This window comes from Hemibagrus wyckioides, linkage group LG06 (genome assembly GCF_019097595.1).
Source record: "Hemibagrus wyckioides isolate EC202008001 linkage group LG06, SWU_Hwy_1.0, whole genome shotgun sequence".
Taxonomy (NCBI): domain Eukaryota; kingdom Metazoa; phylum Chordata; class Actinopteri; order Siluriformes; family Bagridae; genus Hemibagrus; species Hemibagrus wyckioides.
In genome coordinates, this window is record NC_080715.1 from 25,442,456 (window position 1) to 25,459,526 (window position 17,071).

At 38.8% G+C, this 17,071-nt stretch overlaps 1 protein-coding gene across 1 annotated transcript; it reads left to right on the forward strand.

Moving 5' to 3' along the window:
• Window positions 1-8,764: 8,764 nt before the first annotated feature.
• On the forward strand, window positions 8,765-16,255 carry si:dkey-229b18.3 (uncharacterized). Its single transcript, XM_058392822.1, has 7 exons — window positions 8,765-10,146; window positions 11,589-11,662; window positions 11,860-12,091; window positions 12,322-14,561; window positions 14,703-14,912; window positions 15,083-15,185; window positions 15,280-16,255. The coding sequence occupies exons 1-6, from the start codon at window positions 9,828-9,830 to the stop codon at window positions 15,182-15,184; spliced, it is 3,177 nt and encodes a 1,058-aa protein (XP_058248805.1). The 5' UTR covers window positions 8,765-9,827; the 3' UTR covers window position 15,185; window positions 15,280-16,255.
• Window positions 16,256-17,071: the final 816 nt, after the last annotated feature.

A 17,071-nucleotide genomic window follows, 5' to 3' on the forward strand; every position in this document is an offset into this window, starting at 1 on the left:
GATTTTGTAAGCCATTGTACCAAAACTTTTTGTATCAATTGCAGTCCAGAGCCACATTCATGGTTTATAAAATATTCATAGTAATCTTTACTGATCTTTAGGTAGTCCATGTTGAGCCATCCTCAGCAGCCAATGATAAGAACTCTAACCAGGACTGGCTGAATCAGGCAAGTCCAGACAGCATAATGGTTAAGGACATTGTACATTGTGTGCAGAGTGCAACAAGGACACTGTCAAGACTAGCTATGACAGCTAAAATTGAGAGCCAGAAGGTAACACAGACATGAGGGTGCCCTGGGACATAAAGCAACCAGCCACTCCACGGTCATCAAACCTGAGTGGTTTGATGTGAATGCGTGGGGGTGACAGCATCCAAACATCCCGGTTCACCAAAACACTCTGCTCCTTTACCTATGAAATATCTATTCACAAAAGGCATGAGTAAACTATTTTTCAGCATAGAATTAAACATTGATACTGTGTCTGAGTCTCTGTGGGGCTTTCTAAGAGAAAGCCCTTCCCCCTGCAGTAGTCTTCACAATTCAAGGAACCAACAAATAGTGTAGGCTTTTGATTGAAGTTTACATATGTTCGATGGTCCAAGGCCATTCAATGCTTTATATGTCATTTATTTTATACGTAATGTGAAATCAATGCCAGTGCAGTGTGGATATGATTGGGGTGATGTAGTCATATTCTGGTTCTAGTTAGGACTCTAGCAGCTGCATTCTGGACTAACTGGAGTTTGTTTATGCTCCTACTGGAACATGCAGACAGGAAAGAATGACAATAATCCAAACTAGAGGTTACAATAGAAAGAACTACTTTTTACATTGTGTAGTGACATTAGATTTCTTGTCGTAGCAATAGTTTTGAGATGAACAGAGGCTATCTTAATGATATTATCTGCATATGGTTGAAAAGAAAGACTGTCAATAATCATACCAAGGTCTTGACAACAACAAAAAGGCCTACAGTGTTATTTAAACCCAGTGTTAAAGATTACTTCTGGCAACATATGTTCCTAGTACAAGCACTGCTGTTTTGTCAGAATTAACTAGAAGGAAGTTAATAAGCCTTTACACATTCCTCAATTTTATAAAGCTGGTGTCTCATCTGGCTTTGCTGAAACATGCAGATGAGTGTGACCACCATAACAGTGTAAACTATTACAAAGTTTACGAAAATTTTACCCAAGAGGTAGCATATATAAAAAATAAATACAGTGGGCCTATAACAGAACCTTGTTGAACAGGAAGCATATCTTTGCTTGCTAAGAGAACTCAACATTTACATCTACAAATTAATCACCATCAGGCAAATCAGACCCGAGCCAGGAGCGGGCTGTTCACTTAATTCCAATAACATTTTCTAGTTTATCAAGGTGAACAGAATATTAATTGCTGTCAAAATCTCCACTAAGATCAAGCAACACCAGTCAGGAGACACAACCCTGATAAGAGGCCAGTAGTAGGTCATTTACCACTTTAACCAGCGCTGCTTCTGTACAATGATGAACCTAACTGGTTGACTGATGCATTCCATGAATGTTATTCCTATGTAGGTATGAGCGTAACTGCTGTGCTACAATCTTTTCTAGGGTATTGGTGATAAGGTGAGGTTTGACACTGCCCTAGTTTCACAACAAGGGTTGGGGTCAGGTTTTTCTTTAATCAGGGATTTGATAATTGCTAGTTTAATAACTGCTAAACTTATGTACATAACCAGTACTAAGTGAATAATTTTTTATTTTTCGAAGAGGTTTCAATTACTTTTGATATCTGTTTGAAGGAACATGTAGGTAAGTGATAGTACACAAACTATTTTGATGAAATTAGTGAAATTAATTTGGTTCTCAAAGGGCAGTAAACATTCTAAGCACTGATCTGATATATTATTATGTTTAGGAGTATCTATAAAATAAGCTGGTTTTAAAATTTACAGTCTGAATTTTTGCCTAATATTTTCCGTGAATATGACAAAATTGATCAAAACTTTTAAGATTTTGATGGAAACCCACCCAATTTTTAGGTGAGGTCTCGAAACAGAAAGGCGTAAAGTAAATAACACTTAATATTCAGTTGCATATGTCTTGCTTGGCAATAACGGTATCAAGCCGGGTGACTAAGTGCATTTCTCTTTGTGATGCTTTTCCAGGCGTGTTCTGCAGCTTCTTCCAAATGTTTTTTGTTTTGTGAAATTTCTCCTCTTCAGGAGGTGAAATGCATGTTCAACTGGGTTAACAGTTCAATGTCTAGATATTTAGAGCTATTATCTGTTTAAACCATCAATCTATCAGGCCTCACATAAGAAGCACCTGTCAGTCACATGTTCCAACTATTTTGATCACTTGAAAAATGGGTTGCTTTAAACAAAAGGTTGCATTTACTAAGCTGTTTATCACAAATGTAAATGAAAAATATGGAAATGGAAACTGAACTGCTGATTTATTGTCTCATATTCATCTTTGGATCTCAAACACAAAGGTCATCAATGTATAATAAATATATAAATATATATATATTTTTTTACTTATAGGCTAAAATTGTACATACCTTTATTATGTTTAGCATTTAATCAATTATTCCTGTCATCTGATTTTAATGTTTGGCTATAGCACTATGAAAGTATAGTAAAATACAATAATAAAATTGTAAGGCCAGCTACTCATCATTCTGTACACTAAATAAATCTTGCAGAGAAGCTTTGATTCTTTTCTCGTTTATCATCATTATCACTGGGTTGTATTCAGTGCAATTTTTGTCACTCTCCTTATACACCCTACCAGTATCCCAGTGGTGTCTGATTATTCTGCATAATAAACAGTAAGTGGTGCTTTTCCATATGCAATGAGAAGATAGACATTATGCCCCACATATGAAACTGGAAAGTTTCTGCTATGGTAAACAGTGTAGACAGCAATCTAGGCTATGCCACAGACTCACGGTCACAATTTTATAAGTTCCTGGTGAGCTACAATATGTCAAAACATTTGGGCAGTACTGCCATGCTGTCACTGCTTGCATCCTGTATTAAAGTAGTGTCTGAGGTAATAGGATGGAAACATGCCTTTATCCAGCCATTATTCAATGATTATCTTTATAGCATGAGTCAGAATATAGGAATACAAATTTATGTAAGCAGATCCATCTTGAAAGACAACTCAGAATTTCAGTTTTCTTAGAAACATGTTGCCAAACATCAAATGTGAATGAGTATTAAACTCTACACTAGGATAACATGACACAGATAAGATAAAACATAAACAAAAAAATCCCCTAATATACAGTTTAGCTAGTTTTAGATGGAAGAGTGAAGCACACAGGAAACAAACAGGAAATGTTTATGGCATGCTATGAATCAGGATTTCTCAACTCCAGTCCTAGACTGTGTTTACAGCACTTGCACGCTACATGCACTGAACTCCACCCAAACACAGACCATAGGATATATACTTTTGGCAGCAATTACATTATTTGCCAGATGCTGTTATGCAAAGTTACTTATGCAAATGCTTTGTAGTCTTTATAAGAAATAGTCTTCATATTGAGAAACTAGTACAAATAGTCTAGGAAGCCAAGGGAAATTCATTCCACCAGTATATGAATTAATGCTTCCTTGTATCATGAGGGACAGTGGGTTCAACAGTGCTTGAGGCTCAAAAGGAATATAACTGAAAGGCATTTGTTCTGTTTCTTCGAGTATGAATCCTCCTTATCTTGAACACCCTACATGAAGACAAGCTAGCAAACTGAGCAGTCAGGTATCAGAATCTCCATAACTATGCCAAGGTTTGTTTATTGTCAGATTTTTTTTTCAGAGTTTGCTGGAAAGATGACAAGAACCTGGTTCTCAGATGTCAGCCAAACATACTGAGATATGAGGCAAAACATGACTGTCCGGGGGGGGATGAGCATAGCAATGGTATATGAACAGGTACAAGGGGAGAAAAAGAGGGCCAAGCACAGACCATTGTGGTTTCTACTGGAAAGTCTGTATGGAACATGTGGTTCCCCGTTCCACATGTGTGGATCTCCTCCTTGTCATCTGATATAAGCATCATGGACGATCACCTGTCCTTTTCCTCCCATGCTGCTAATGTGACACGCTCATGTCGGGTTCTTCTGTACAACAACAGAAGGATTCGACCATTCCTATCCACACAGGCTACTCAAGTGTTTGCTCAGTCTCTGGTTATTTCGAGACTGGACTACTGCAACTCTTTACTGGCAGGTCTTCCTCTGAATGCAATTCGTCCACTTCAAATGATCCAAAATGGTGCTGCATGGCTTGTTTTCAACCTGCCTAAGTTCTTCCACACCACCCCTCTGCTGCGTTCCCTCCACTGGCTTCCGGTAGCTGCACACATCAGATTCAAAGCACTGAAAGCCTACAAAGCCAAGAATGGACCAGCACCATCTTACCTCAAAGATCTTATTACTCCTCGCACTGCACCTCGATCCCTCAGGTCCACTAGCACTGCTCAACTGGTCCCACCATCTCTCAGGGTAAAAGGTAGGTATACATCTAGACTCTTCTCTGTTCTGGCACTGTGGTGGTGGAACGAACTTCCTCTAGATGTCCACACAGCCGAGTCACTGACTGTTTTCAAACGATGTCTGAAGACCTACCTTCTCCTGAAGCACTTAAACTAGCTCTTATTTTTCCCTGTTTTTATGTTTTGTTATATGTTTAAAAAACCAACTCACTTTTAGGCTAATGGTATCCTGAGTCTGTAACCTATTGAACCAGTGTTAATATATTCATTGATGGAGACTTAAAGCACTTTTGTATGTCGCTCTGGATAAGAGCGTCTGCCAAAAGCCAGAAATGTAAATATAAAATCCCACCAGCTAGGAAACCTTCTATAGTGCTTGGCCAGTAATTCCAAGACTCTTCTAGTTTCATGGTCTTGTGGGTGACTGATGATGGCTGCTGAGAGTACTAGAAGAATCAGGACATAATATAATTAAATTAACTAATAAATGAATTATGCTACAATTAAAAAAAATTAATAGCTTTTTCAAGGCTATACTGAGATTGGACAAAATTATATCTCAATGAGGGTCAAAATCGTTAGTGATGAATAAAATATTTCCAGCATTAAATAATACACTCACCACTCACTTTATAAGGAACACTTGTACTCCTGCACATTCATGCAGTCATCTAGTCAGCCTCACAATGCATAAAATCATGCATATTCATGTCAAGAATTTCAGTTAATGTTCACATCAAACATCAAAATGGGAAAAAACTAATCTCTGTTTCATGAATATTAGAATATTTCAGAAACTGCTGATCTACTGGGATTTTCATTTTTTTTAAAGTCTTCACATAATGAACAGAAACCAAAAAATATCCTGTGAGTGGAGTTTCTGCAGGCTAAACCAAACCACCTTATTAATGAGAGAGATCAGAGGAGAATGACCAGACTGCTGACAGGAAGTCTATAGCAGCTTAAACTGATATTCGTCACAACTGTGATGAGCAGAAAATCAGAATCAGAGGAATCTGAGAGTGGAAACTGGATAGCTGAAGACTGGAAAAGGAGAAGATAATTTTTTTTAATCTTCAGCTGTCTAGTTTGGGTGAGTCTATGCCCATGATAGCCTCAGATTCCTGTTCTTGGCTAATAGAAGTGGAATCTGATGTGATCTTCTGCCATTGTAGCTCATGCACAAGTTTTCAAAACCAACCAGAGATCAGACTTTTTAATCATTCTAATGTTTGATGTGATCATTTCCTGAAACTCTTGACCTGTATCTTCATAAACAACAAAGGTGTACAAGTGTTTCTAATAAAATGGAATAAAGTATTACTATCTGCTAATTACATCCTTAATATTTAATCCATGGTACTCCATATGCCCTCATTGCTGTTCTTTGCATAAAATATAAAAATATGACATACAAAAAACAACACATTTTTATCTATACCTGATAATTCAGTCATTCTTCATAGTTCTTTTATTAATACATTTAACGTCTGCCATTAATGCATTTTACCCCAAGTTAAGACCTCTTGTATGGCCTTCATTACGGGTCTTGTATTATGATTATGGGCCTTAAGCACCAAATGTTTACTTATTTAGCATCATGTATCATGTATTAAAAATGCAAATAATTAGGCTACTGGAAGTTGGAAGCACACAATTGTCTAGAATGTCTTTGTATGCTGTAACATTACAGTTTTCCTTTACTGGAACTAAGGGGCCAAAACATTTTCAAGCATGACAAGGTCCTTGTGCAAAAAGTGAGGTCTGTGAGGACACAGTTTGCCAATGTTGTTTTGCAAGACCATGATTGGCGTGTAGGAGCCCTGACCTGTAATGCTGTAAAGCCTACAAAAACATTCTAGATAATTGTTTACTGTATACTGTGGTCACAAGACCACTGAACACCTTTGAGATTAACTGGAAGGCCCACTGCACCCCAGGTCTCCTTGCTCAACATCAGTGCCAGATCTCCAATTCCCACAACCACACTTCAAAATGTAGTCTTCCTCTAAGAGTGGAGGTTATTAAAACAGCAAATCTGGGTGTGATGGTTAGGTGTCCAGAAATGTCTGGCCATATAATGTATTTTAAAAGCCTGGAGGTTCTAAAGCCTCTGGTTGTGATCAGATTGCGATTCGACCACGGAAAACTTGACAGCAGAATCCCTGCTATGAGCAAATCATACATATGTCTCAACTGAATGTTATCCATTTAAGGAGATACTTAGTGCTTCCTTCAGATCTACCTTGAAAGGAGGTCTCATATTTGACCAATGACTGGTTTAATGTTAAACCAGTTTAATATTACAAAGGAATGTTCACCTCATCCTGTAACAGGAGTGCCTTCCTCAAAAGCTTACATCTGACAGCAATTCAAAAATTGCAGGTTAAGCTGATTCGGTTCATATAGGAATTCAAATGAATAATAAATAATTGAAAGGATTTAATTAGCACCTGATTCATTTTGGTTAATATTAATACTGTAAGAAAACATCCACTTGGTGTCCTTATGTACACTGTGAATGACTGTCTAGGTTGCACAGCTTAAATGACAGAGGTGTAACAAGTGAAGCCCAAAACCTGTGGGTCAAGTTTGGATAGATCACTGACTCCTGTGGTTAATTGGACTATTCCTAGACCTAGATAGTATAGTCAAAGTAAGACAGAAACAGTAAAATGTCTTCATTTAAAGTATTGTTTTAACTATTTTATAACTCAACACACAAATAAGAAAAACTAATACTAACTAATAAGTATATTAGTATTCATTTGACTTTCATGTTCATCCAAAATACCCTACAGGGAAGGCAGAACACTTTTTAATTTTTTTTTTTATTTTTTATTTTTACCACAAGCTTAAGTGAAATGATGAGCAGTGTCTTGAACAACAACACAAAGGAGGTACAGTTAACTTTGTATACAGAGTAACAACAGTTCTGCATCTCATCATCCTTCAATATTAGTTATTGCTGCACTATTTTAGTGTCATGTCAAGACTGCAGAATTCAAGAACCTGTGAATGATGTGACTTCAGCAGAATAAAAAAAATAATAACAAGAAGTTGTAGGCTACATAACTCAAAGTGCTGAAGAATTAACCACATAAACTACAGCATTGCTAAATATGGATTTTTCTAAACTCTGCATGCAAAAACAGTATGAAACGTTTTCCCTTTTCTTTGTTCTTAACACTTCAGGAATTCAGCTTCTGACTGAATCCCATTTTGGATGATTAACAATGGTCCTGAACTCCCTTTAAAAATTTTCGAAACCCTTTACATTTTAAATACATTATATATTAGATATTGCGATAAAAGCTATAAACAAATAGTTGATTTATAATTATCCTGTAATGCAACTCAACTATTAAGTCTGAGCAGCTGCATATTAGGGTTTGGGGGTCCATAAACAACCTTTACCCATTTCTTTGCTGAGAGAATAGGAAGGAGGCTATTGGTATGATTTTTTTCATTATTTAAATAAGATGCAGTGGTGTCTGAGTTCAATTAATATAATAAGGTTATATATGTAAAAGGATACTCTGATCCTATACAGAAATGATTCCTAGCTACATGTCTGTAGAGTCAGATTTCATTTGCCTGTTTTATGTCTACAGTTTCCAATGTGTATGGAGATTAAGGCATTCTTTGTTGTTGATTTAATTACAAAAATAAATGATCATTCCAGTTTAAGATGAAATGCCAGATACAGTTCACGTGATTGTATATGACGTATTATTTCAGTTAGATTGGACTGAGATAGAGGTGATGTGGATCAGTTTTGGGGTCTAATCCATATTCAAGTCGCACAGTCGACATATTGTCTGCTTTTTCAGGCTAAATTGTCGTGTGATGGGGTTGAGGGAAGAGTAGATGAAAGATGATAAATTAATTAATATTATCAAAGAAGCATTTGCAATCCATCCACTGTACATTTCAGAGAGGGCGTTCGTGCTCACGATTCTCTGGTGTAATTTAGATTTAGCACGGAATTCAGAATCGAAAACATGCAAAACGCAGTAAAGGAAACATGAACGGGGTTTTTTCTTTCTTTCTCTCCCTCTTCAATTTCCATAATGATAAACTTAACCAGGTTCACTCGGTGAGGCAGCGCTGACGTCAACAACCTATCTTGATCTAAAAAAAAAAAAAAGTGTAAGGGTGTAAGAGAGAGATGTTGATTGACAGCCGCATGGACCAATGGGAGCGTTTGTAGTAGCGGCTCTTTAAAGAGTCTACTAATAGGCATCGCTGGAGGGAGGGGCGAGGTGTTGGGCGTCGAGGAGAAGTTCGGTTGACAAACCGTAACCAGCAGAAGGTGACGAGTTTAAAAAATTGGATTATTTCATCGTGTGCTTGGACTTTATCGTCGTGAGAAGGCTCACAGGGCTCCTTATACGGGCGGGACCGTGTTTAGATTTCCGTCACTTTTAAAAGTCTCCCTCTCCTGTTTCGTTTGAGGACTCGTAGGTCGTTGGACTCCCGATGCTGGGCGACGGAGAGCCGCAGCATGTTGCTACAGAGTTAAAGAAACCACAAGTTAACACGAGACGGGAAGAGGCTGTGCTAGCTGGCTACATATGCTATGTATGAATGTGTAACTGGAGCTGACAGAGATCCATCAGCCCCTGTATATATTTTTTTTTATTTTTTATGTATTTTTCAAGCATAGCTGAATGTGTTATTTTAAGTGCAAGTTCATCAGAAAACACAGGTCTCGCCCTTGTGCAAATGGAAGATTACTTTAATTTAATAAGCGATTATTGATATTCAGACTTAAGTGGATGAGTGGACACGCACTTGTGTTTTTAATGATCCTGGGTTGCAAGCTAGAGTGTCGGAGAGACGCGCATGAAGTTGTTGGGAAACTTTAATCAGGTCATTGTGGTGGTGGTGATTGCTGACACTGAGTGTTCTGAGGTTTGAACTCCTACAATGCGATGGTGGTGTGCTGCTCATCATAAGTCTCACACACATACCGGATGGATTTCCCTATTGCACCCTGAGCCTGCTCTCACACTGTGGATTAACTCTTATCGGCTTCCTATTTCCTTTATATTTTGATCCACAGGTTTACAGCCGATGCCGAGTTTGGCATTGAGACAGTAATAGTTTTTAGTCGTTTTTGCCATTTTATCTAAGACATAATGAAAAGTTTGTGAAGCGACACTTTGGAGCATCCCTAATTTATAGGGGCCGGTCAGTTGTCGAGCATACCCATGTTGTCTTGCTTGTATGCCCACAGACTGCCTACACAAGTTTAGCACTAGTTTCGTTTAGAGAAAAAAAAGAAATAAAAAGGAAAGAGACTTGAACCAGGAAGCCGGCGAAAATGGCCGGAGAGTGCACGTACAGCGCGCGCGACGCTGCTGATGACACTTTGTGTCCCAGGGAACGACAGGAGCATTACCCTGGCTATCTTAGTGGCGCCTCCTCTTCCTCATCCGCCTCTTCGTCGCCCTTCTTCGAGACCATCGGCGGTTTTCTGTACCGTAAAAAGTTGGAGAACGGCTTTGTCCAGTACCGCGAGGTGCTGGACGAAGACAAGCGGCTCCACTCCATCCAGGCTTTCCACGCGGGGACGCCCGGGCGCCCTCACCACACCCTGGAGGACACGTACCGGCTAGTGGCAGAACACTACTGGTGGGAAGGTATATTATTCCGGATTTAAAAGCTTATTCGCCGCTAATGTGTGTGTGTTTTTTGTTTTTTTTTTGTCGACCATCCTGGATTGTGATGGTGAGGGGGTGTTTTTTCTTTTCTTTTTGTGATTAAATTAAAGTGTAAACACAAACACACAAGCAGCACCTTTAAGGGCTTTCTCGTGTAACACTTCACTCAGCCTGGTGTGTCTCTGGACTCGTGTGTGTTTATCTTACGAAACGCTCCACACGCCGAAGCAACATCTGAGTTTACCGTGTCGGTGACGTGTGAAAGTCAGATTTCTCTCAGAGTTATCTTGGTTGACAGATGCGCACGCCTTAAAGGCTGGGCTATGACCTATTTGTTTGTGAAGAAACTAGCTGGTCCACACTGAACACCCCTTCAGCCCCATACACATACCCCAACATTCAAACCTGTTAACTGTGAATAAATAGCCAGGGTAGGTTTTCCACTTCCTTGCAGTACATTTAGTTTCAACTCCTGTAAAAGTACAATCCAGAAGCTTCTGCCTCTGGTAACTCACTCGCATGTACAGTAGTACTGGAAACAATAACAACAACAACAGTGCATCAGAATACATACACTTCATGCCATATTAGTGTTCTGCAAAGATTCATTTTCGAGACCTTCTCCAGCTAAGCAATGTGTACCAGATGGGTCTAGTTTTTGGAGATTTCCATTGTTTTAAGTTGTGTTTAGGTATGGGAACACTGCTTCATTGTGAATGCAGCCACATGCAATATTTTGCATAGTTCTAGGATAAAACAAACAAAGAAGGACAAAATAAATTTTACCAAATCATTTACTCAGGTTTGATATCTCTTCTTGCATTATTACAAGTATGAGAAATGCTCAAATAAAGCTGATTGATATAATAGGAAATTTAAAAAAAAAATCTAAATTCTATCCAATAAAAAGTTTGCCTTTATAACTGCCTGAAACAAGTTTGCTAGATAAATTGTAATAAAGGCGATCACCTCTTTACCCACAACCTAGAAATGATGGGGGTTTCAATTTTTTTGCACTAATCTCTCTGTTGCTACACTCTGATATAGCTTGCAGTATATTACAAACAATTGGTATACTTTTGATGGCACAAAAGGTTTAACAATTGTTTAGTATAATCTGAAACATCATTTTATGGTGTGACTTATGTGAATGAGAGTAACAATTGTATCAAATGTGTTTAAACCAGAGTGTACGGTCTTACTGATCCTTTGCACTCTACTATAGTACACTGTTTAGATGAAACTGTAGTACAGCTGACATGGCAAACATGTGACAGGTTTAATTCCCTCATGAAAGGTATAAATGTAGAACTCATTGTCCTAACTTACCATTTTTTGGTTCTTGGGAATAATTCTGTTGAGAGATATGCTGCCAAGTGTTTGTGATTTGTTTGTTAATCCACCATGTGTATCATTTTCAGGAATGTACCTTCAGGTCAGAGACTTTGTTCTAGGCTGTGAGGAATGTCATCTAAGGCAGGCTAAAAAAGCAGAGGTAAGAGGTTTTGTTTGTTTGAGTGTTTTTGGTTTGACACGAGGTGTGTGTGTGTATGTGTATATATGTGTATATATATGTATATATGTATATATATATATATATAATATAATATAATATATTATAATATATTATAATATAATCTTGTTTTAATATTCATTATTATTTGTCTGCCTTGCCTTTTTCTCTTTGTTTAGTACTCAAACATGAACATGTCTAAGATAGTCAAATCACATAGTCATGAAGTTCTGAGCAAGCTGAATAACCAACGAGCGACTGGACTGTTCTGTGACATCACACTGAAAACTGGTAGTGGCCACTTGTTTGTTGCCCACAAGGCAGTGTTAGCAGCTGTGAGCGAGTATTTCCAAGAACTCTTTACTGAAATGGACTCTGCCACTGAACCACAGCCACATGTTGACCTCACGGGTAAGCCGTGTTAAACAATTTCTTTTGAAACAATTTCTTTTCTTTTCAAAAATCTTAAGGTGTGACACATCATAAGTACATAGCTTCCTAAGATGTATGATTCTAGCACAATTTTTACCCAGAATTGAGTGACGAGAGCCTGATTTGTGTGCACCACATATGAAGAAGGAATGTAGTGTTCCATGTAGAGTTTTGCTTATTGCTAATCGTTTATTGTGTATGCTGTTTAGGTTTCAGTGAGGAGAGCTTGCTTGCTTTGCTTGAGTTTTCCTATACATCCACCCTGACTCTGAACTTGGGCACCTTGACTGAGGTAGCAGCAATGGCTCGCCACCTCCGCATGTGGCCTGCTCTGGAGGCCTGTTCTGCTCTACAAAGTGAGCAAGAGGCTGGCCAGCAATCCTTCAAACTGCTAAATCCCATAGGAATGCCCTCTGTAATGCCTGGGATTTCCTCTATGAACACCTTGAGAAACCAAAGCTCCCCCTCCGGAAGGACAGCAGGGTTTAAAAGAAAAAGGGAGAAGGAACAAGGTGGAGCCTCAGGGCCTTCGCAGTACAGCACATTACAGAGCATAGTACACATAGTAGAGGGGACTGATGAATCTGACAGAGAAGGCAATGATCAAACGTTACCTGCCCAGTGCCAAAGCCAGGCCCTTTCCAATTTCCAGACAGAGGATAATGGCTTTCCCTGCAGCCCAACTCGCAGGATGAAACTCATGGACTTCAAATCTCCATCCAGTAAGAGGAAATTGTCCCCTCGCCCCTTATCATCGGTCATCCCAACATCTCCCTCTACTTCAACTCGATCCACATCTCCATCCCGCCGGCTGCTCCGCTCCACACCAGGAGCTGCACTAGCCCTGCGCAGGCTCCTGCCCAAAATTGACCTCTCTTCCAAGAGGAAGAGGAAGTCCTCCTCATATCAAAGGATATACAGGGTAAAGAGTGATTTCTCCTCGGAAGCGTCTCGATCTCTGCCAAGTTCAGTAATCCCAGTGAAGGTGAAGCAGGAGGCAGAGGAGGAAGAAGTGTGCAGTGCAATCCCACAAGATGAAGTGCACAGTCCTCGTGCTCAGGAGAAATATCGACTACTTAGTTTTCTTGGCTTACAGAGGAAGTCTCTTGTGCCTGGCCCAGAAGAGCTCTCAGGCTGGGGGCAAAAAAAGAGACTTAGGAAGTCGAAAGTGAGTGACTATTCTCTAACTGCCCGACGCAAACCCCGTGCACAAAGTCTAGGGGGAATTACCTCTGGCCTGGGAGGTTTAATGGGAGTTAACTCCTCAATGTCCCTCTGTGACATGACCAGAATGGATCTTCTGAAGAAAGTGATGAAAGCAGAACCTCATGTCACCATGGACAAGAAATTCAAAAGAAAAAACACCACAGCTGGTCAAATGGAGCATTTAAGTGTTAGGACCACACGCAGTCAATCAATGAAGATAGACTCAATGGGGACTTATAATGATCGTCCATTAAGAAACCGTTCTAGTAGCCCAAACAAACCGTTACCTCGACCTGTAGGCAGAGAAAGGGTCAAAGTGCAAGGACCCCACACCCATCCAAAGAAAATTACAACAAGGGCAAAACAGGAACCCCAAGAGTACGCCATCTCACAGACAGCCCCCTCCCGCAGTGGTACACGGCGCAGTAAGGGACCCACAGAAGCTCCTTGTACAGTCAGAGTATCAGCCCCTAAGGGTGGTCCCCCAGTAGATCGCTCACTTAGAATCACTACCACAGAATCAAAGCGTATGTTGCGCTACAACACTGGACGTTCCACTACAGACAAGCGCAAAGGTCAAAACAAGTCAGTGCACGAAAAGACCAAACAGACAAGAGAAGTGTGTAAAGCAAGCAGTGTCAGAGAAAACAAAAAGAACATGGCACCAAGAAAGAGAACAGAAGACAATGTGACAGATCTTAAGGGTACACAGGGTTGGGATTTTTCCAATACCAACCACCAGCACTATAACAATCCTCTGTATAAGGTTATAAAAGAAGAGCCAGCAGATCCTCTACCCCTGACCCAGCCCTTCGTAAATAGTGATGTGTCTGACCTGGGTAAACGGCAGAGCAAACCACCTGTGAAACTCTTAGACCAAGGTTTTCTCTTCGGGCTTTGCCGACCCTCAGGTGGAATCAAGAGAGAGGAGGAGAGTGTGGACATCTGCTTGACTCGCTCTGTCTCTCACAGTAGTGCTTCCCATAGCAACACATCACCTGGCATTGTCAGAAGAGATCGGATTAGAGCAAGAATCACGTCAGAGGGATCTGGGCTAAATGGACCTCACTGGGCTGGGCTTGGCAACAGGTCAACTTCCTCTTCTCAAAGGGTGCTTGTCCGAGTGAAGAAGGAAGAGGAAAATATAGATGTATCCCAGCAGTCAAAAGCTAATAAAAGCTTTATACCGCTAAAAGACAGCAAAGGGAGCTGTAAGGTTAAAAAAGAGCCACCAAAGACAAAGGTAAAGCTGATGCTGTGTACATACAAACATTTTTCCAAGACTCTGTAAAGCAGCAGATTTCTATAGAAAGCCTTGATGAGTGAGTAAATCATGTAAATAAAAAGTACACCATATATTTTTTTTGTTCATTCTTTTTTATAGAATGTAAACAAGTTGTATCCTGTGAGCAGTCGGCACAACGTTATGCTGGAGTCCATCCGACGTGCACGTTTCAACCAGCAAAAGGGTCCTCGTGGTCAGTCCTCTGGCAATGCTCATGTGTGCCTGCAGTGTAGAGCATCTTACAGAGACTGTGATGGACTCATCATGCACCGAATCAGGCACATTGAAGGAAAACACTGGCCATGTCCTGTAGGTTCTATATGACAGCATTGCAGCATAACACCTTTTAGTGTTACTGAACTTTGCAGTGTGACACTTGTTTGTTTTCAACATATGAATTTTATACCAAGATATTGCTCTCCCTTTAGCCTTTTCTGTCCTCATTTTTTGACTCTTACATTTCTGTTGTTTTCCTACAGTTGTGCAGTAAGACATTCTTCAGACAGAAAAATGTGAGAAACCACATAAGGACACACAATCCCAAACTCTACAAATGCCGTCAATGCATTGCTTCCTCTTAAGGTAACATGCATATGTATAAATAACGTTTTGGTATCTTTTCCTATAAGTATTGATGCTTTAATATACATTTTTAATGCTATCTTTAATTCCACAGGTGAAGAACACTGGGACGAAACAGTGAATTTTTTTTAACTTAATTTTTGAAATATGAAACTGTAAATACCTGAATGTGTTACATGAGAATGAAGTTCAGTCTATAGATGTAATTATGGTAATTATTCTGTGATATTTTTTTTCCCCGTACAATAATAGTAATTGTTATTTAAATAACCAAACTAAAGATGTTTTGCAGTTTAGATAGTTGGGGAACTTGAACCATTGATGTTTCACTCAGGGGATGGAGCCTGGTGGTAATGGCAATATTTGTAAATGAGGATTGTGTAGAATGCTTTAAGAAGATTACTACTATTGTAATTATCGCAATTATAATGTTATTGTTATTACAGTTATTTTTATAAATAGTATAATCTTGAGTGCACTTAAAATGGTAGCTTTGTTTTGAAACCTAAGAATACTTGTCAAGTGGTCAGGTGAGAGTTCTGGGATCTACTTGAATGGTGGCTGAGGTGGAGCTTTTGATCTGCTCTTTGTTCCTGGTAATTAGAGAATGATAAATTAGAAAAAATAAGACGGAGGATACCAGCACTGAGTCATTCTCTGAATGAAGAGGGGTGGTCAGAGGAAGTAAGATTTACTGCTAGATGAAAATGCCTGTCTTTGCTTATATTTGCCATCTTGATCTTTGTTGACAGGCAGATTTCGTATATCTCTGTTTTAAAATAAGGGAATCCCAACAGGTCTAAATGTGACTTTTTACAATGTCGGATATGTTTTCCGTATATTGCTCTTTTGGAAATTTGTTTTTAATGAGGCAATTGAATACCTTCTCAGATTGAGAGTTTTTTTTTTTTTGTTGTTTTGTTTTTTAAGATCCAAAGCTTCCACAGGATTTAATGCAGTGAAGTTGTATGAAGTTTTAAATGTAGTGATTTTAGTCTGAAACCACAGATGCTTTCAAACTGTAAAAAGATAACCAATATCAAGATAAATAAATTTCGAATTTTACTCTGCGATTGTGTGGAAATATTGTCATACCACAGAATACAGTGATGGCTTTAGAATTAACATACAAAGCACAAAAGAAGATTGGGGGTCTACTTTTTGTGATACGAAAATATTTTGTATTTCAACTAGTCTGTGACATCTTTTGTAACCTTTAATTATTTTGCCTTGATGGGATCATTTCAGGTATAAGATGTAAGGCATCTGCATCAGCGCGGCCCACTGTCAGCATTTCTTTAACGATCTTTAACAGTTTTATTAATTATTATAATTTTTAAATGAAATAAATATGCATGACCTTATTGTGGCAAGCAAGAAATACATGAAAATCCACTGTTTTGTGTACTATGATGTGGCCTCTGAAAAAAGTCAATCATTTTATCTTCTGCAATAAAATGTGTACAGAAATGTCTACAGACTTGTTCTGTCTAAGGCCAAATCTAACTTTATATTTAGAGAGATGTTTAATGCATTTCAGGTTTCTAGTGCCATATAACCAATAAGCATTTCTATGCTCATTTTGTACTTTGAACCATCATTGATTTTTTTTTTTTTTTTTGCACTATAGCAGATTAACTATAATTGCACTGTAATTAAGGTGAATGTTAGCATTAATTTGAAAACTTGGTAATGAGACTCTGCTCCTCTTTCTGATATTTTCTTCTTTCAAGTTCATAAATCCAAAAATGAAATATGTCAAGGCCATAATAAGGAAAAATAAGTATCACTAACATGAAACGAAAAAGCTTGCTTTTCTTTTGATAAGTGTATTATAAACATCCTTTAATAGCATTCAGCCCCACCCTTTACCTGTTTAACTGTGT

Bases quoted from the DNA above. Each gene is read 5' to 3' on its own strand.
- si:dkey-229b18.3 (XM_058392822.1), top strand. From the start codon at position 9,828: ATGGCCGGAGAGTGCACGTACAGCGCGCGCGACGCTGCTGATGACACT. The intron at 10,147-11,588 runs GTATATTATTCC...TATCATTTTCAG, and splicing joins AGAACACTACTGGTGGGAAG to GAATGTACCTTCAGGTCAGA. The intron at 14,562-14,702 runs GTAAAGCTGATG...TCTTTTTTATAG, and splicing joins AAGAGCCACCAAAGACAAAG to AATGTAAACAAGTTGTATCC.